The sequence below is a fragment of the Gymnoscopelus microlampas genome (genome assembly GCF_963454915.1).
Source record: "Gymnoscopelus microlampas genome assembly, chromosome: 2".
Taxonomy (NCBI): domain Eukaryota; kingdom Metazoa; phylum Chordata; class Actinopteri; order Myctophiformes; family Myctophidae; genus Gymnoscopelus; species Gymnoscopelus microlampas.
Window position 1 is genome coordinate 16749192 of NC_139939.1, and position 22168 is coordinate 16771359.

General features: G+C 43.7%; 1 protein-coding gene across 1 annotated transcript in view; it reads right to left on the reverse strand.

Annotated features, from left to right (window-relative positions):
• fbxw7 (F-box and WD repeat domain containing 7) overlaps positions 1-22168 on the reverse strand; it is a 265796-nt gene that overhangs the window by 135729 nt on the left and 107899 nt on the right. Inside the window, exons 3-4 of the mRNA XM_084084724.1 lie at positions 19625-19894; positions 17541-18245 (exon numbers count right to left, since the gene is read on the reverse strand). Coding sequence (XP_083940850.1) covers positions 17541-18245; positions 19625-19825 — 906 coding nt within the window. The 5' untranslated portion in view covers positions 19826-19894. The remainder of the gene's footprint in view (positions 1-17540; positions 18246-19624; positions 19895-22168) is intronic.

A 22168-nucleotide genomic window follows, 5' to 3' on the forward strand; every position in this document is an offset into this window, starting at 1 on the left:
CGTTCCTCCCGATTCAGTTGTTTTTCCCAGCGGACCGACAGGGCCGCGTCGCTCCTCCTCAGCCCTAGCCAAACAGATGGCTGCGTTGTGCGGTGGAAGTGGAAGGGTAATAATGATCATTTAACTGACTCTCAGTACCTCATCAATCCGTTTTCGAGGTGCTCTGGGATCAGCCCGGCTTCCCGGCAATATGTTGTGACAAGGGGGGGGGGGAACGGAACGGAGGAATAGGGAGGGAGAGGAGGAGGAGGACGAGTGAAAGGACAGATGTTGAGGAACAGTAACGTATCCACATGAACCCTAGCGTCGCTACTCGCTACACTGGGGGGGGGCAAACATTCGCAGGAAAATAGCAGATCTGAGCGGCTATTTCTGTGAAAAACATATTAATAAACTAGAAACATAATACAACACAGTTTTGTATTTCAGCCATTAACCCATTAAGACCTGAGGTCGATTCTACAAAATGTCTGTTTTTAGTCTTCTAAAAACTGTTTTTTTGAAAAAACTTATGTTACTATGTCAATGGTTCTCAAACTTTTTCATGTCAAGGACCCCAAAATGTATATGAATTTGGCCAAGGACCCCCATCAATATCTTGTTCCAGGGACCCCCCAGAATCAAAGATTTGAGTAACAAATGTTCGCTTGAAAAAATATATATTCAAAGATTTGCACAAATTTTAACGATTTCTCAAACATAGCAGATATACAAGCTCGTAGCGTGGCACTCGGTGCCGCGCTACGAGCTTGTATATCTGCTATTTTTGAATAGCCAAAGTGTAAAATAATGCTTTTTAGCTCAAAGCTAAAACTGACACTGATGCTTCTTCAGGTCTTAATGCGTTAAAAACTCAATGGAACCGTCTTAGACTTAGAGAGATAGTGAAATGTGGCGTCTCGTATAACGTGTTTGGGCGACACAGGAAATCAACATGAGAATTTATTGACCCATCAGCAACCCTGACTGAAGTCTTGGAGCAGAGTCTGACCCTGGAGTATAGTCAGCAGAAAAGGGCATACAGAAATAGGCTGGCATTGAAAACTTGGCGTTCCTGCTACTGAGCCAGACCTACCAGTAGGGGACAGGCGGCTAAAGGATTCCAGCAGCAATAATTATTTGCTGGAGTTATTATTAATTGTACGACAACGCAATTCATTTGGCGTAGGTGTTAAAGCTCAGTGGCCCAGGTGTCTGCCCTGAGTTTGGGGAGGTCAGGATTCAATCGCCGGTTCGAGGCGTACCAAAGAATGGTTCCCGATGACTCCATGCTTGGCACTCGGCGTCAAGCGTTGGATTGGGAGGTTAAGCCCCCGTGACATACTAGCGTCATGTCCAAGGGGGTGTACTGTACTTAAAACTGCCTCACGCTACGGAAACAGGAGATAGGCTCCTGAGCTATGGGGCCACATGGCTCGGGAACCGTTGGCTCCCGAGTGTAAATGAAATTAACTTGAGTGTAATGCAAGTGTAACTGAAAAAATAGACATGTTGATGTGAAAACATAAATATAGGGATCGCATTATAGAAATCTATCAGTCTTGCTAAAAAGCCAAGTTTAACAAGGGAAACCTAGGGGTGCACTGTAATACCTTGATCTTTGACCACCAAATTGCACCATAATTCAGACACTAAGTTCTAATATTGTGTTGTGATTTGATGATCATACAGTGTACCTTATTGAGTTATTGCAGACACGTAGACTGACACACACAAACAGCCTCAGTCATTACCATAGTTTTGCAATCAGCTATTTTTTGGCGTCTCTGGCCAGTATACAGCATGACACAAAATAAAACATACAATCAGCATTATACTTCATATTGCTAATGTCACATGCCTTTACGAGAAATGCTGTGAACACCATTATGTAGCTCACTGCATATTCAGAGTCATATATTAGGGGGCATTGTTATGGTTTGTAAGAGTTTCTATAGTTGGGAGGACGTGTCCTGTGGGTATGTATTAAAACCGTTTACCCTCCTCCCTCCGACTTAATGAGACTAACAGTGGGGACCCCAAAAAAATAAGAGTGGTTCATCTGCTAGGTGGCTTAAAGGGGGATGAAACCCTAGGCTGATTTTGTCATTTGTTTGATTTCCAGTGCAAGTTAAAAACCACAGCAGGGTTCAAACTTGGCAGCCTGCGTAAGACTGACCTTATAGTACACCATGATGTAAGCCAGTGGTTGTCAAACTTTTTCATGTCAATGACTCCCAAACTGACAAAATTCAAGGACGCACAGTTTGGACATGCATTAGGCTACGGACCCCCATTTAATGGCATTTCTATCTCTGGGACCCCAATTTATATTGTAAAATCAATGTTAATTTGACTCTGAGTGTACAAATGGAACCAAATGGACCCGTTAGGGTCCATTTGGTTCCATTTGTACACTCAAGAGTTACAGACTCATAAGGGTCAATTTGGTTCCTAACCATCTATCATTTAGCTGGGGACCCCCTGGAACTCCCTCAAGGACCCCTGGGGGTCCCCGGACCCCACTTTGAGAACCAATGATGTAAGTAACACAGCTGCAGCTAAGGAAATTACATTAATAATGGATGTGTGCCAACACCTGTTGACTATTGTCTACGCTTGTACATTGGCACCCCCCCATGGCTCTCGGGGCACACCTAAATCTAATTATTATATTTGATTAGCTGTGGCAGTGTTGCTTACAAGCCTATACAATGTTTTAACCTGAACTGGAAAACAAACTTCGGTTTCATGCCTCTTTAACCCATTAAGACCAGGAACGCAGCTGTGTGTCACTTTAGATTTCTTTGGGCTATTCAAAAATAGCAGATATACAAGCTCAAGCGCTATGAGCTTGTAGATCTGCTATTTTTTTGTGCAAATCTTTGAATATATATATATATTTTTTTTAAAGCGAACATTTGTAACTCAAATCTTTGCTTCAGGGGATCTCTGGAACAACATATTTTTATATATTTTTGTTTTTTTATATTTTTATATATTTTTATATATTTTACGAAAACATTTTTAGAATCGGCCTCAGGTCTTAATGGGTTAAAGAACTCGGTGACATGCTATGCTTGTTGCGTTACACTGAGGAGAGCAGCTGCTCTAGGAAAGTCACCGTGTGGAAAGTTGAGACTTGTATGATTAGAGCTCTAACAGTTTTCGATCTAATCCTTTCCTTACCATTGTATTGAGGCATTATCAACACAAGGATCAATATACTGTTTATATCGTGGTTGACGGGCAGAAACCTTGTATGTTTTTTTAATGTTTCATATTACTGGCCTATTTGTTGTACGATGGTAGAAAAATAAGCTAAATAGCTGATCTACAAACGCACAATGTGCCACAATGCAAAGCACTATAAGCTTGTGGATCTGCTATTATTTAAAATGTCGGACATAGGGTTGCCAGGTTGAAAGCGGTTAAGTCTGTCGGTGGGTTTTATAAATATTTAACCAATGAAAAGTATTAACACGAGGCGACTAAGTAGACTAAATAATAACTAAATCATAATATTGTATCCAATGGAACTCTCAGGTTCTTGTTTCTATTTCATGCATGCAGTCTCATCTCCAGCTGAGGACCACCTCAGTTCATGAATGAACTATTGTAATTGCCGTTTTACCTTTCATACAGCAGTGGTTTGAGGGGGCCAAGAAGATTGAGGGGGTCCCCAGCAAAATAGGGAACAGTGTAAACACTGTATCCGTAACCTTCTCCAACCCATGGAGACAGCTGAGAAGGATACTCCAGAGTCATGGGGCATGTCCCTATACCATCTCAGGCTACAGTATCCAAATGCTGTGCCAGTATCTGACATATACACAGGAGTGTCCTTGTCTATACATAAAGGGACATCACTTGGCATCCCTGACAGGAAACATTGTCTGGAGGAGAGCCACGTTTACACCCTAAGCAATGCTAGACAGTGGTGGCATGCTGTGACAATTTATCTCACACACTACTAAATCTATTGCTAATGTACATCTACGGTATTCTTGCTGTTGTTGACAGATTGTTGCATGTAAGTTCAATGTGAGTCATTGTGAGCCGGAGTAAATTCCTTATAGGTGTCAAAGCGCGTTTTGTCAATAATCCCGATCGCGATTCAGATTCTGACACTGCTGACCCATCCACACCTCTGTGCACACAAACATGCACGCATGGCAGGCTAGGATCACCAACCAGTGGCTTTAGTGTAACTGAGCTTTAACCCTATGCTTGACCGGAGTCCCAAGGGCCCTCCTGTTGTAGATCGGCTATTTTCGCCAAATGTTAGCCCCAGAACAGGGATGCTAGGGTGCAAGTAGCTAAATGTAATAACTCAGTTGATTGTAGGTGGAAGGCTAGTATACAGACTCACACACACACACATAAACACACATACACACACACACACCAGATGGCCGGCGATGTAGGATTCTATACGTTAGGGTGGAATGACAAACTGAAAATGAATATTCAGATATCCCATCGGCCATCTGTTCTGCGACTCTCTTGTTAAGAACAATTCCATCGTGTGTGGTACAATACATATTGGAGTTAAGTATCCTCTTTGTTTGAGTTATGTGATAAAAAATAATATGTTTAACTGCTGTTATACATCCAGCCCATTCAAACCCATTGAGGTTATTTTTTGCTAGATTCATTTTGATTCCTTTGTTCTTGTCTCTATCAAGTGATTTCCCTTCCCCTACCGCGAGCAAACACAACGATGTACTGAAGACGAGACGAACGCAAGAACCTTCTCCCACTGAAACACTCAGATTCAGCTTCTGCATCAGTGCTGCACTAGACTACCCTCAGGGCTTGTACAGCACAGAACATTCATTTTTAAAAGTCCTACATTTCTCTTTACTCCTCCTGGCTTCGATGTTTTACACACTTTGCTCGTATATCACGCCATTGTTCTAGAGGCAAATATGACTAATCCATCATCCCATGTCTCTCTCAGGGGTGAGTGAGTCAGTGTGGAAGACGTTTGCCCGACTCAAAGCCGGTTTGGATTTTTTCATTTATTTAGACCAGTGGTTCTCAAACTTTTTCATGTCAAGGACTCCCAAATTGACACTTATTAGCCACGGACCCCTAATTGAAAATATATGCCAGGGACCCCATAAGAGAAGTGTTTTACAGCAGTGATTTTCAACCATTTTAATTCTTGTCAAGGACCCCCAGTTTGACATGCATTAGTCTACGGACCCCCATTAATGGCATTTCTATCTCTGGGACCCCGAATTATATTGTAAAATCAATGTTAATTTAACTCTGAGAGTATACAAATGAAACCAAATGGACCCGTTAGGGTCCATTTGGTTTCATTTGTACACTCTCTGAGTTAAAGACCCATAAGGGACCATTTTGTTACCCCTGGGGGGTACTTGAGGGGGGGAATTCTTTTTAACACAAATCTTCTCTTCTAGGGGTCCCTGGCACAAATTATTTTCAGATGGGGGGGGTGTCCGCAGACAAATACAGTACAAATCATTTTGGGAGGTCATTGGCATGAAAAGGTTAGAGAACTACCGATATAGAAGGCCTCAGGTCAGGTCTTCATGGGTTAACTAAAGTATATAGGGGCCTCTCATGCCGTCCAGAGTGAGACCTTGGTATGAGCCTCGGGTCTTCAACTTTTATGGTCCCTCTTGCGACGTAAAAACAACCTGCCATCTTTGGGACCAACGCGTATAGGCCCAGTATATAGATATCAACACCTGCTAGGGGGCTAAACGGCCCAGTGGTCATGTTAGCCCGGCCACCGCCACCATACATTCTGACAGACACTTAAGACATACTAATAACTAATGTCATGTGCCGTGTGGCCTTTTAACGACTCTGAATAGACACCATCTGCCTGGGAAATAAACAAGTGAATTCCAATTCAACAGGGAGGGGGTTATTTTTATGTGCACCCCCCGGAATCCTGTACGTTTTAAACACTTTAAACCCCCTGACATCGCCTATTTTTGGACATTTCACTGTGGGTGAGAATTTTGAGACATCTTTTTTTGTACATTTCTTGAAAATGGCAGATATCGTCGCACGTTGTGAGCTTTCAGATCGGCTATTTTGAATTTGTAAAACTAGAGGTGTGAGAGCCACGCACTGACCGATATGCCCATATATGGGGATCCCTGACGTCATCGGTGCACGCCCCTTTTGTGTCCATAAAAGGAGCCGACTGATGCCATGACGACACATTGAGGTTAGACAACACACTCCATATTTGGGGGCGTAGACTGCATTGGGAAACTCCTTATATGATAACGGCTGAGACATAGTGTCACCGTGACAACGTGGTCCGCTGTCCTCCCATTGGCCAGTTTTAGGATAGTGCTTAAAGTGGTGGTAACGGGGTGGGTCGCCGCATGGGGAATTGCAGGGACATACAGCAGTTTGTTGGTGTCAGGCAGAAACCTTGTATGTCCATATTTAAACATTTGTTTCTGTTTTGTAAATGAATGCCATACTTCATCATACAAGAGTGTCGCACAAAAGTAGTGAAAATAACAGATCTACAAGCTCTAAATCAGATATTTTCACTATTTTAACCCATTAAGAAAAAATGTTTTCAAAATTCTAACAGTTTTTTGAAAAAAAAAAAAAATCTCAAGATCTTTCAAAAATAGCAGATCTACAAGCTCATAGCGCGGCACTCGGTGCCGCGCTATGAGCTTGTATATCTGCTATTTTTGAATAGCCAAAGAAATCTAAAGTGACACAGATGCGTTCCAGGTCTTAATGGGTTAAATATATATATTTTTTAAATAATAAGAAAAAGGAACGGTTTCGGACGTACAAGGTTTCCACCCGACGGCTACGATTTTTAAAATCATTCAGTTGGAGGTTAAACGGTGGGGTTTTGCTGTCCCCCCTGGGAACTCAACCCCCCCCCAGAGTCCCAGTGGAGAGCATGCTAGCTACTGTCCTGTACAGTAGTTGTACTTGTCCTGCCGTGAGATAGCTTTTGGGGTCACAGAGGACACTGTGTGGTAGAGTAAACGGAGGTTGGAGAGGACGTTCTATCTTCTGCATAAACTGCATAAAAACCCCCTGAAGATCATGATGGAAAAATACATTAACCCATTGAGACCTGAAGCCGATTCTACATGTCTCCTAAATCTCAACAGTTTTCTGAAAAACGTATGTTTCTATATATAGTGGTGCTCAATCTTTTTCACGTCAAGGACCCCCAAAAGTATATGTATTTAGCCGCAGACCCCCATCAAAATATTTTGTTCCAGGGACCCCCCAGAAGCAAAGATTTGAGTTAAAAATGTTCGCTTTAAAAATATATATATATATTCAAAGATTTGCACACATTTTCCCGATTTTTCAAGAATAGCAGATCTACAAGCTCGTAGCGCGGCACTCGGTGCCGCGCTACGAGCTTGTAGATCTGCTATTTTTGAATAGCCCAAAGTGTAAAATAATGCTTTTTAGCTCAAATCAATAATGGGTTAAACAGTGTTTTAACCCTCAGTAAACTAATACTTAAGTTGGCTGGAGTCGGCTCTGTACTTGGTCTGCTTTTTTTCCCCCTCTCTACACCAAGGGCCCAATCCTGCGCGGCCGCCTTGCGCCCATTTCTTTAACGTTTTGGTCATTTTGAAAAACATCTTAAAATATTTCAAAATAGCTGTTCTACAAGCTCACAACGTGTCGATTTAGATCGGCTATTTGAACTTTTCAAAATAGCAGAAAATGCCAAAAAGGTTTAGCGATCAACGGTAAGGCGAGATAGGTATATCTAACATGATATTTTTGTCAAATGTTCCTCGACAGAATAGGGATGCTATGGTTCAAGTGGTTTATGTATTCCGTGTCCTTGACCTTTTCCCTCATAAAAAATCCAGACTTTTTCCAAACTTCCAACTTTTTCCTTTAAGACCTCTAATGTATGTCGTTTTCTAAGAGTAAGTGTGTGTTTCTGTTGTGATTTGGCCTCTCCCATGCTGGTGAGCTCAGTGTCTTTGGTGCATGTTTCACATAACACCTCAATATTTTACTTGGGTTCAGGAGTGATCCAGGCTTTCCATTTGAGGTGTTCGAGCCATAAAGGTCAAAAAACAAACAAACTGTTTTCACACTTATTTCCAGACCTACTGTACTTGGAGCTAACATTAATATGGGTGCCAACTCGGGAACAATTTAACTATTTCATAAGCTCACAAAATGGAATAATAAATAATACAGTGATGCAGCCCCCTTTTATTGAATTATAAATGCTGTCCAGAAGCTGAGATCCGGGCAGTTATCATAACGAACACTAGAGTGCACCTGTGGACTATAGTTGGGTTTTAATAGCAAGGCGCACACGTGTTTCTTGCAGAATGTATTTCATCATATTTTTTTGAGCACTATCAACCGTTTTATGTATGGAATATTACTATGAGCACAAGTTCCAGTCTGTGACTTGTTTTCACTCTCAACTCAAGAGGATTGTCCCTATGATTCAGAAATGTGATGCTCTGGAGAGCAGTGGCTCTAGAAGCAGGGGTCCGGGGACCAGCAGGGCTTCCTCGAGGGGGTTAAAATGTTAAAATCCGTAACATTAGTACCAAGCCGCGATACTGAGAAAAAAAAACATACATGTCTATGTACAGTACATACATAGCTACATGGTATGGCTGGGATGTGCTCCACCTAAACATCCAGCTGTCCTCCGTCTCACCACGTGTCCACGTGGTGCTCTGGGTTGCCAGATCTTATTATAATTTCCCCGCAAGATTTCATTTGAAAATAGCCGATCTACAAGCTCACAACGCGTCGCATCGCGACGCGTTGTGAGCTTGTAGATCTGCTATTTTCAAATAGCTGATGTATTATGTTAAAGTGCTCATGTAGCCCATAGTCGCTTCTTTTGGGTTGGTTTTCCTAGACCTGGTTGCTTGTTTCTCTCACAGCATCTGGCAACACTGGTGGTGCTCTGGGTGAACTCTGCACGGTGCACGTAGCCTCCCGTGACCTGCGTATACAGTAAGTGACTGCCCGCTCAGCACACGTCTCTCATATCCACACATATGCATATGACGGATTCTTACGCCAAACATAGAGCGATCATCCACTACTCTGACCCCGTTGCTCTCTCTCTCTCTCTCTCTGGTTGTGACATACACACTGCCAGCTGGAGATATGTGGCACAGGGACCTTTCACAGTTTGAAAGTCAATCTCGGGTCGTGCTCTGCAGGGTGACTGGGCCAGTACGCATCCCCGTTGAGTTATGGATATCTAAGGCTATACATGTGTGTACTACTATTACTACTACTACTATCTACTGTTTGACCAGTGACACATTACAAAAGCCCCCACTACTGTAGGTGGAACATTCGTTACATATTGTTGTGTTTTAGCGATGTAAACTTCTTGTTGTGATCATGTTTTTAGAATTAAGGATGATGATGATTATTAGCATGTAACAGCCTGAGTTAGGGCTGGGCAGCATATTGATATTGATTATATCAATATTATGATATAAAACTAGATTTTTTTAAATATAATATGGCAAAAGTTCTGTCTTTTCCTGTTTTTAAAGTCTACTATTACAGCAAAGGGATGGATTCTTAACTGACTTGACTGTTCAAAAATCTCATTGTGTAACTATGTTGTGAAAGCATTATTAGTCATCCCCGCAATATCATCACAATGTATTGTGTTATTTTACCATATCGCCCCAGCACTAGCCTGAGCCATGATAATAACTGAACAAAATGAGAAACAACCAGGTAAATGTCTTTTAGGGACCATAACCATATTGTACATGCTGGCAGAAAGCACACTTCATCTACAGGACGAGTACTACGCATGTAGTATACCGTGCTAGCAAACCGGCTCACACACACACACAGTACAAGCTCACCAACAGCAACGCCACCTTCTTGATGGCCCGGTGCCCCATGACGAGGGAGAGAGGTGTCCAAAAGGCTGCCGCTGAGACGTGACAGTAAAAAAAACACTCCAAGGCTGAGAAGTTGCTCCGAGCGCCGGAATGGGACCTAACACCTCACTCCCGTTTTACTCTCGCCCGCTCTCTCTCTCTATGTGTGTTTCAGGGGTCTCTCGCTCTCGCTCTCTCTCTCTATGTGCGTTATAGGGGTCTCTCTCTCTCTCTATACGTGCGTTTCAGAGATGTTAGACTGCTCTGCCTTATTAGCCACTCATTATAGCTACTTCTATATGAACAGAAAGAGAGAGGTACAGGGAGAGAGAGAGAAAGAAGGGCACAAACCGTGTTGCCAGATTCTGTGAGAGAAACAAGCAACCAGGTCTAGGAAAACCAGCCCAAAAAGAAGCGACTATGGGCCCACATAAGCACTTTAAACGTATACATCAGCTATTTGAAAATAGCCGATCTACAAGCTCACAACGCGTCACGATGCGACGCGTTGTGAGCTTGTAGATCGGCTATTTTCAAATAAAATATTGCGGTGGAAATTATAATAAGCAGATCTGGCAACCCCTGGGCACAAAGAAAGGTGGTTGTACGTTTCACACAACAGACAGTCGCAACGCCAATCCGCAAACACACAACAAGGGGTAAAGCCACATGGCTCAGCATAAAAAGGCACATTCCTGGACGGCCTGTTGTGGGATTGGGGACGGCTAGGCTACAGCGTTGCCTATGGTTTGTCACATGTATGTATGGGTGTGTGTGTGTGTGTCCTGGTAAGGCTAGTCTAATGAATAGAAGCACCACGCTGCTCCCATGGATAATGTGTGTGTGTGTGTGTAACAGGAGCACCTATAACTGTTCCCAGGGTCCCCGTCTAATGAATAGACGTACCCTGGTAGACCCCCAGGCTATAATGTAATGACATTCCAATATCACAGGCTGACGCTGTAGTCACATGTGTGGAGACAAACGGAGAGACACACTGGAGCTGCAACTATCCATTATTTCCTTAGCAAATTCTAATAGATGTTTTTATAATCTAATAGCAACTTAACTCTATTTTATATATTATCGTACGACGGTGTCGCACAAAAATAGTGACTATTTTCAATCACTGTTTTCAGTATTTTGGCAAAGTGTTAAAAACATTATAGTAAAAAAGAAAAGAAAAACATTTTTTTCATTTCATGAAACTTGATTTTCTTTTTTAATAATCATTAAATCAATTACCGGTAGTTTGATTAACAGTTGCACCCCTACACATTCTTGTTATGAAAATGATTCACTTTTTGATTAGGTCTAATTCAATTAACGTGCACAAAAAAAGTAAAATATCAGAGGGTCGAATTGTTTCAGCAACAAACAACAACATCTATTTAGAAATCAGAAATCGGTCAAAAAACGTATTTGAGGATCACAATTTAACTACAGCACACTGTGTAGATACATTTGGCCATATTCCACAACATTTGGCCACTACTTGTGTCTGACTGTACACGCACGCACGCGCACACACACACACACACACACACACACACACACACACACACACACACACACACACACACACACACACACACACACACACACACACACACACACACACACACACACACACACACACACACACACACACACACACACACACACACACACGCACACGTGTCGGTGGTCACAGTGACAAGTGAAGGCAGGTGACAAACTCATGAGCCATCTCTCCCATCAGCTACCGCCACTGACGTAAGGACCGGTCCATTAGCCGTTAAACACTCTAAATAGAAACCAATGTCTTCAGAAAGCCAGCACATTAGTGGCGTTACTGGGCAGACAGGTCAGCAAGCAGCCATGCAGCAGGACCTGGCAACCAAACCCTGCCTGTGCCTCGTCGAAAATGTCATGCACTATGCAAATAGGCTGGCGTTTTAATAGTCTCCAGTCACGGTGGTCCTCATGCCCACTGTGTTGGCAATCTGTTGGCCACGGCTCGGGCATTGTTGGAGTTTTCACAGGTGCTATAAAAGGCGTCCATAAATTGTACACGTAGGCGAGAATCTGGCTGAGTGCTACTATGCTATAAATGTTTCCTCAAGGGTCTCACTCATCCGTCGCCTCGCTGGTACGACCTGGGGTGCCTCCGCAAAGGTACTACGTATCTCCACACAAGCCCTCGTCTTTCCTGCTGCAGAGTACTGTGCCCCAACATGGAGCAGAAGCCCACACACCAAGAAGGTGGATGCGGCCATTAACAACGCCCTGAGGATCATAACTGGCTGCCTGAAACCCACCCCTGTGTCCTACCTGCCAGTCCTAGCAGGAATTGCGCCAGCCAGCCTACGGCGAGAGGCTGCCACCCTCGCCCTAGCAAGGAAAGCCCAGGAACACGATTGGCACCTCCTCCATGACACCACAACCATGGCAACACCTCCAAGCAGACTCAAGTCCCGCCACCCATACAACTTGGCGGCCCAAGAGATGCTCACTTCCATCCCGGAGGACCTGTCAACTAAAGCCTGGCTGTCGGCGGCATGGAAGCAGGAGTGGGAGTCGGCAGGACAGACACGCATACACCACTATATCCGGGACCCTGGAGATGGCGCTGAAGGAGAAGACCTACCTCGCCGGCAATGGACCCTCCTGAACCGCCTACGCACCGGGGTTGGCTGCTTCAAAGCACCTATGAAGAAGTGGGGCCTAACAGACAGTGCAGCATGTGAGTGCGGGGAGCCTGAGCAGACTGCCAACCACATCATCACCGCTTGTCCCCTACATAGACCACCTTCAGAGGAGGGCCTCTTCAGAGTGGGACCTGAGACGAGGACATGGCTACACGACACAAAGCTGGACATATGATGACGATACACGAAAGAGAGATAAATGTTTCTTGTAATATTTTCACAATGGGATCGCGACGTGCGCAGACAGCATGACAGATGTACAGTTGATATGGCAGAGATATGACACGGGGTTATGTGTCCGCTGAATGGATTGCATGACATTGACTAAAAAAACTAACAAAAGATTGTTTTGTGCTTAAATATTTTTTTTTTATGTCAATGTGATTTTTTAATGCAAAGCTTTATATTTTGTGTAAGATGGTATTGCAGGGTATTTAGACAGGAAACAAAGCAAGATTCAGGTTTGTGGTTGTTTTTGTTTTGTTTTCAAAATGTAAGGCGAAAAAACTAAGAGCCAAGGAGATGTGAGAAAATGAACCCATTAAGACCTGAGGCCCATTCTACAAAATGTCTTCTAAATCTTAACAGTTTTCTGAAAAAAATAATGTTTCCATATCGGTGGTGCTCCAACTTTTTCATGTCAAGGACCCCCAAAATGTATATGTATTTGGCCGCGGACCCTCATCTCAAAATATTGTTCCAGGGATCCCCCAAGAAGCAACGATTTGAGTTAAAAAATGTTTTCTTTAAAAGAATATATACATTTAAAGATTTGCACACATTTTCACGATTTTTCAAAAATAGCAGATATACAGCTTGTATATCTGCTATTTTTGAATAGCCAAAGTGTAAAATAATGCTTTTTAGCTCAAATCAAAAACTTAAATAGGATAAGTTAAATGCTGAGGACAAATTCCTGGGTGTGAAAAATGCACTTGGCCAATAATACCCCAACAACAACTACTAAAGATTTTTAGATTTTCAGAGATTTGGTCTGCAGCTGCACTCTCTGTGATGGGTGGTGGTCACACACACATACACCCAAATGCTAGTGAGCTTTCTCTCAAGTCATTGTACTCAAATGTCACTTAAGACAAATCCCTAAGCAACTGCTGCACTTGATAAGTGAAGATTTTTTGTCACTTTGCCCCTGAAACGGTATTCCCACCAGGGAGGATGTGGAACACAACACCCTTCAGGACAGAACTGTCCTTTGAAGACACTTCTCTATTGATTGGCTCTCCCTTTTGCCCTTCTCCTGCAAGCGTGAGTGAAGCTAATAGGCTCTATGCACAGCAGCCATATTGTGAAGAAATTCACAGGTGTTGCCAATGATACTAATGAAGGCTCTGTTCCATTCTGGTCAAACTCTGACTTTATTTTATCTTGGCATGCATGACTGTACTGACTGTACCACGTGCCGTTTACATGTTTGACTAATAAAGTATTCAATCAATCAATCAATCTCTAAGCCGCTAGAGTCTAGCATAATGCCTAAACACAACGTTATACCAACTTAAATTAAGTTGGCTCAACTTGGCCTCCGGTAGTTCGCACACAGCATCACTATTATCATCAGCTACTAGACCATTACCTTTTATGGAATCATGGTGTAGTAACTTCTTAAAGTCACTAGAGGGAGCTCCCAGCTTAAATATACATATTATGTATAACCTTAGCAACCGGTGTGTTCTTGAGGAAGGTGTGCACTGGCAGACTGTGATAACAGCTGTGGAATTGTGCTGGTACTGATTAGAGCTATCTGAGGCCCCCACACATCTGCCGGTCCATTCATTCCACACACACACGGCTCCTCGGGACCACAGTAAGGCTGAAGCAAACAAAAAAAATTCACTTGAGTAAAAGTACAAAAGTATTGGTATCAAAATGTACTTAAAGTACCAAAGTAAAGGTGCTCATTGTGCAGAATGTCCAATTTCACAAGTTCAAAATAAAATATTTTGAAAATAGCAGATCTACAAGCTTGTGAGCTTGTAGATCGGCTATTTTCAAATGGACGAAATATACATAGAGGGCTGAAGTGGTTAATGTATGTTTTGTAATATTAATCTAAATCTGCAAAGTAACTAAAGTTTTCAAATGATTGTAGTGGAGTAAAAGTACAATATCCTCCTCTGAGATGTAGTGGAGTAGAAGTAAAAGTATTGACAATGGTTTCCTGTTATTATGAGGTGTTTAAGATAATGTTTTGAGAGGCGTCATACTTCAATAACAATCTATTCATAAATAGGCCGATATATATCTCAATAACGGGAGAAAAAAAAATGTTTTGAGGAATGAAATCCTGTCGAAGTATAATTGACACATGTCAAAAAGGCTGGTATGGTCCTGTATTCAGCTCTGGTTTGACTGATTTCCTTTGCCGTCGCCCTCAGTAACTCATAGGTGAGAGACATCCATTATAAAGTCCAAAACCTGAATCAATATGTCCCTCCTGGAGACCTTTAAGCGTGATTAAGAGCACGGTCACACATCAGCATCAGAAGTGTTGCATCCAACGCATCCTGAGGCTTCAGAACCAGTCCATTTCCCCATGTTGTCTTGCGGGCACATCATACATATTGTTTTTTTTAGATGTTTGTCTGTTATGTTTTAGATTTGGTCTTTTTTATGATGCTTTTGAGGCAGTTTGACATTTTATGCATGTAAGTGCATAGAGAAATTGACACATTTTTCACACTTTTAGAGCATATCCGTGGTCATCATATGGGCATACCTAACAATAGATGCCAAAATAATTGAAAACATGCATTTTTTTTGTATTTTCTATCAAAAGTCCATAAAAAGCCAATCTCAATTACTTCCTGTACACGAAAACGTGCTGCGTGATGACATAACACAACTTTCATGAATATAAATTACTCTTGATGACATGCACCTGATTTCCATAGCTGCACGTTCTTCAAACACAGCTGATTTTAATTACAGAGCTACTTCGTTTTGAATCTCATTCAAGATGACGTCCAGACGGTGTATTACTCATTTTAAACTTAATCTGCACACTAAAATATGTATCTGAAAACATTATAGGTTAGAAATAAGCCACGTAGTAGCAAACGTGCTTCACTGGTCGTCTCTCTCTCACTTGTAAACAAACACTAGCCCTGTTGCACACGGCTGAAGTGATTGAGATCCAACGTCCCATAGCCTGAAGGGATGAGACCTTCTGATTGGTTGAGACCAGGTTGAGACAACGTTTCAGACTGAATCTTCAAAATAAAATGACCGAAAATGACACTGCACTGCATCTTTAAAGGTGTAGTGAAATGAAAAATATGTTTTTCACACTTTTAGAGCATATCCGTGGTCATCATATGGTTATACCTAACAATAGATGCCCAAAAAAATGAAAAAAAACCATTTTTGTGTATTATTACATCTAAAGTCCCTATAAAGCCAATCTTAATTACTTCCTGTAAACGAAAACGTGCTGCGTGATGACATAATACAGCCTTCACGAATATAAATTAATCTTGATTACATGCACCTGTTTGATTCCCATAGCTGCACGTTCTTCAAACACAGCTGATTTTAATTACAGAGATACTCCGTTTTGAATCTCATTGAAGATGAGTGTATTACTCATTTTAAACTTCATCTGCACACTAAAATATGTATCTGAAAACATTATAGGTTAGAAATAAGCCAGGTAGCTGCAAACGTGCTTCACTGGCCGTCTCTCTCTCACTTGTAAACAAACACTAGCCGTGTGCCAGCACGGCTGAAGTGATTGAGATCCAACGTCCCATAGCCTGAAGGGATGGGACCTTCTGATTGGTTTAGAGTCGTGGAGCCGACGTTTCGGGCTGAACCTTCAAAATAAAATGACCGAAAATGTCACTTCAGTGCGTCTTTAACATTGGGGCGGTTGGTTCACTGAAAGAAAACTACAAGCAAAATGCCTGCCTGGTGGGATCAACCACAGCGCTTCTTTCCTATTGGTTGAAACCCAGTCAAAGTTCACAGACGCTGAACTCCACATGCTTCAGATGCCAACGGGCTTTTCCCACCGGATCGTGATAACTTGGCGACACCCCCTTCTGTGACGCACGCGGGAACTGCCGCTCACATGGGCGGACCGCATAGTCCATATTCACACATTAACATTGCGTTGCTGTGGCAACTGGGGTGGCAACTGGGGTGTGAATATGGTCTATTAAATAACTCCCAAAACCCCTCCACTACCAGATGCCCCCCATGGTGTGGAACGTTGAGCGTTCGACTACCAATCACAGCGCCACGGGATCGAATCCCTCTCCCGGCGCTGCATATTTATCTTATCTAAAATGTGTCGCAAATCATTTTATTGGGATTAAGGTTAGGTTTAGGCATAGTCTGTGAGAACAGACTACAGCAGTAGTTAGGCAGAAAAACGTTACAACGACGGAGGCGAGTTCAGCGCCGTTCAAATTATTATGTTAGTTGTGATAGGGACAGAATCGTAAATGATTTTCCACCACGGGCAGGGAAAGCCGGGCAGTGCTGCCCTCCTGGAATGTGACGCATGACTAAGGGGGGGCGAAGCAGTTCCCCGTGAGCGACAGAAGGGGGGGCGTCGCCAAGTTACTACGATCCGGTGGGAAAGGGCCGGTCAGTCGCTCTTCAGATGATGCACTGAAAGCGCCAGAAGCTCCACCTCCTTTGCTCCAATAGGATGGAAGTGAACGCATTCTGGCGCATTCTGAAAGCGTGTGTATGTTTGTGTGTGTGTGTGTGTGTGCGTGCGTGCGTGTGACCGTGCCCCTAAATCAGTGGTTCTCAAAGTTGGGGTCCCCCCAAGCTAAATGATAGATAGATAACTCTGAGAGTGTACAAATGGAACCAAATGGACCCGTACGGGTCCATTTGGTTCCATTTGTACACTCTCAGAGTTACGGGGGGTTTCCATGGCCTCTAATCAGGGGCCTAATTGCAAACAGGTGTGAAAGCAGCAGCGGTAAGTGCGTGTAGAGAGGGGTCTTACCTTCTTCTTGTTGGGGGAGCTTTGGTGCGTGCAACCAGAGTCCAGGTTGTTGTTGGGCGCAGACACACTGTTCCTGAGCGAAGGCGAGCGCAGTCCTTCCTCGCCCTCCTCCTCCTCCTCCTCCTCTTCCTCCTCCTCCTCCTCTCTCCCACTCTCCTCCGAGTGTTCAAAGTCGTCACTGTCTTGGTCCATGTCCTCGTCGTCCTCCTCCTCCTCGTCCTCCTCCTCGCCCTCCTCCCCCACCACCCGCCGCCTCCTCGGTCTCTCCTGTGGAGGAGCGCCTCCACCCCCTCCCTCTGTCCTCTCCTCCTCCCCTACTACCAACACGACCGCCGGCGCCGCCGCCGCAGACACCTCCTCCTCCTCCTCCTCCTCCTCTTCTCCCTGCTGGCTGCCGCTGTTGTTGTTCTCCTCCTCCTCGTCCTCCTCCTCCTCCTCGTCCTCCTCGCCGTCCGCTCCCGTCAGCCGTTGGCGGCCTCCTCCTCCGCCTCCTCGCGTCCGCCTCGTTTCCGAGGAGCCCCACATCCAGCGGGAGCCCTTCTCTCCTCCGTTGGCTTCGTTGGTGGGACCGCCACTGACCTGCTCCTCTTCCTCCTCCTCCTCCTCCTCCTCCGGTCTCTGGGGGCCGTTGCTGCTGGCTCCCGACTCGCCGGGGGCCCATGGTCGCTGGCCGCCGCCGCCGCCGTCCGCCTCTGTGGCCTCGGGCTGAAACCACAGTCACACACACTATTCAGGCAACCGGGACACGTTTTTCCTGTGTTCATTCTTTTGGCTATTCCTACTCTGTACCACGCTATGAGCTTGTAAATCTGCATTCTTTTTTTATCATGAACATTTGTGCAAATCTTTGAATATATATATATTTTTAAAGCGAACATGTGTATTGTAACTCAAATCTTTGCTTCTGGGGGTCCCTGGAACAACATATTTTACAAATGTTCGCTTTATGAAATATATATATTCAAAGATTTGCACAAATTGTCAAATTTTTCAAAAATAGCAGATATACAAGCTCATAGCGCGGCACAGAGTGCCCCGCTATGAGCTTGTATATCTGCTATTTTTGAATAGCCAAAGAAATGATAAGAGATGAGTTAAAACTACTAGCCGTTTTTTTATTTTAAAGAAGAGACCTAGTTTAGATTTGTTTATTTTTTTTGGACAACAAAAAAGTTTGAATAAAAAAACTCTTTATCATGTGGATCCACGTTGCAGCATGGGAACAACGTGGATCTCAGACGTCCAAGTGGCCAGCCAGCCACTTGGAGTCAAGTCATACTGTATTACTTGGATCATAGCCCCACTGCTGCAAGCAGACCACTGGACCAATCCACCGAAGTACTTCATTTGACTTATCGTCGCAGTCAGGTTTTGGACATGTGAGGGTTTACACCTGACAGAGACGTTACGTACAATCAGTGAAAATATTGTTGGGACTTATGCCGCCATCGATTGTGCTAAACATTCTAAACATAAATAATATATTAAAGTCAAGACAAGTCACATTTATTTATAAACGACAAGCGCAGACACAGAAATGCACGTAATTACATATGACTAACACATAAGAATGAATTCAAACGAAAGTGGCAGTACAATAAAAAAAAGTACTTAAGTGAGCAAGAACATAATAATATAGTGGAAACCTCATACTGTTTGTCCAAAATATGGAGATATATACGATATATATCAAAGCAAGGAGCAAGTCCAGAGGCGTCTGACCCATGGTCGCACCGTCAGGGAATCCTGACAGCGCTGACCTCAATGATGACACTGAACTCAATCACCCTCCATACCAGTGGTTCTCAACCTTTTCAGGCCGCGACCCCCCCCCCAAATAATCATATTTGAACTGGGGACCCCCCAAAAATAATCATATTTGAGTTGAGGCATCACATTTAGTTTGACTCGGTTCCACAGATAAATAGTGACAATAGCCAATCTACAAGCTCTTTCTTATTAGGAGGTCCCCACAAAATCATGTGGGGACCCCCCTGGGGGTCCCGACCAACAGGTTGAGAACCGCTGCTCCATAGGACCACCACCAGTGAGTGAACCACAGCAACACCTGAGTCTAGTCTTACCCTCTGCTGCTCCTCCTCCTCCTCCTCAACCACCCGGTTCATGTGTTCCTCTTCGTCGCCCTCCTCCGCCGGCTGCTGCTGGGGCGCGCCACGGGCCGCCGCCGAGGAGGAGGCGTTACCTGGCCCCGCCGGGCCCCCCGCAGGGGGCCCCCGTCTCCTCCTGCTGCCGCTGCCGGCCCCCGACAGCAGGTCCTGGTTCATCTCCAAAAGCCAGCTTGCGACCTCCTGGACCTTCGCTAGGCTGTCTGAGGACGAGAAGGGCTTGACATTCTGGAGGAAGAGAGAGAGAGAGAGAGAGAGAAGAAAAACGGATGTTATTGGGTTATTCCTCAGTCTGCGTCATCTACTCGGATACTCTTTTGGCTGAGTTTTATTTTCTTTTTCTCAGGTTTTGCTTTTGTTTTTGTCTTTTTTTTTTTCTCTTGCCTTTTCCACTTTTTGCCCTCTTTTCTGTACTTTTTAATACCTTGTATTTAACTTTCTTGTGAGGGTTGGGAGGGGGGGTTTGTGTTTGTCTTGTGCGTTTGTTTTTTTTCACAGAAAATTAGAAGAGTTCTGTCATTGTTTATCCTCCTGTAAAACTGACTTCTTCAATAAAAATTAGGTGAAAATGAAATATTCCTCAGTCTGCAATGGACTTGGCGTTTCCGAGCTGAAAAAAAAGGTATTATTGGGATTTTTTTTCCCGGTCGTTTCGTCCGCTCGTGAAAGCGCACGCACGCCAAACAAACGGTAATGACATGCGCTGGACTGCTGACACCCACCAAAAAAAAAAAAAGGAAGAAGGAATACCCCTCTTCATGTTTTATTCATGCCTCTGAAATAAAAAATGGCATTTGCATTTGTGCTAGGAGCCATTCAACTGTTTGTTTTTTTCCTGTGGTGAGAGGTGAGGGGAGAGAGAGACAGACAGAGATATTGTGTGTGTGTGTGTGTGTGTGTGTGTGTGTGTGTGTGTGTGTGTGTGTGTTCGCACGAGGAAGTGTGGGCGTTTGTGCACGTGCGCACATTTGGCTTCAGATCACACAGGCGTTGGATACTCACACACACGCACACACAAAACACACACACACACACACACACACACACACAGACTAGCCTAGCCTTAAGTGCTACTGGTATTCCAACTTCTAGCACAGCCAATAAACAAAACGCCCATCTGTAAGATATTTAAAAAAGAATCGAACATCTGGTTTGAATGTTCTGGAGAGCAGTCCAACGATTGTTCTTAAGCCATTAAGACCGGGAACGCGTCCGTGTGTCATCTTTCGATTTCTTTGGGCTATTCAAAAATAGCAGATCTACAAGCTCATAGCGCGGCACAGAGTGCCGCGCTATGAGCTTGTAGATCTGCTATTTTCTTTTTTTTTAAGAATCTTGACAAGGTGTGCAAATCTTTGAATACATTTTTAACTCAAATCTTTGCTTCTGGGGGGGGGGGGTCCCTGGAACAAAATATTTTCAGATGGGGGTCCACGGCCAAATACATATAATTTTGGGAGGTCCTTGACATGAAAAAATGTAAGAACCACTGATATATAGCAACATAAGTAAAAAATAAAAAAATAAAATAATAAGTGTTGAGTTACAAATGTTCGCTTTAAAATATATATACATTGAAAGATTTTCACGTTTTTTCAAAAATAGCAGATCTACAAGCTCATAGTGCGGCACTCGGTGCCGTGCTATGAGCTTGTATATCTGCTATTTTTGAATAGCCCAAAAGAAATCTTAAATTGACACGGATGCGTTCCCGGTCTCAATGGGTTAAGCTATGGGCTAGTCTAAAGGCTGTGGAAAAATCAAAGATTCACCCGGCTTCCTTTTTTTTCTTCCCTCTCTTTTTTTTTTTGGTCGAGTTGTTTATCTTCTCCATTCACTGCGTTACTGACGCTGTGGTGGATCTCGTGTAATTGCTTGCAGAGCGTTCGCTCCGGGCGCTGCAGCATTTTCTCCACAAACAAGATGACTTCTCAGAGGAGAAAGTGGTGGACACAACGATCTGATGACAACAGTGTTTGGCGAGTCCAAAATAAAAAAACGGACAAACTGACAAGAAGCATCAGGATCACCACTTTTTTTCTTTAGGAAACTTTTCTCGGCTTGGGTTTGGTACCGACCCGGCTGGCATAATGTACTCGCTCACACTATTTATGAGCAGAGCAACAGTTCATCCACTATCTGAGAGACTACTTGTACACTGGATTCTGGACTGGTTCTCTCCACAGGACCAACCAGTGGTCCGGGGACCACCAGTGGTCCTTGAGGGGGTTCCAGGGGGTCCCCAGACAAATTAATAGTAAATTGACCCTTGTGTGTCTGTAACTCTGAGAGTGTACAAATGGAACCAAATGGACCATTTGTACACTCTCAAGAGTTAAATGAACACTGATGATGATACTACAGTGTGGAATGGGACCCCCAAGAAATATAAATGGTTGAGTCCCTGGCATATCTTTTCAAATGGGGGTCCCTGGGCTAATATGTGTCAATTTGGGGGTCCTTGACGCAAAAAAAAGGTTGAAAACCACTGGTGTAAAGGAA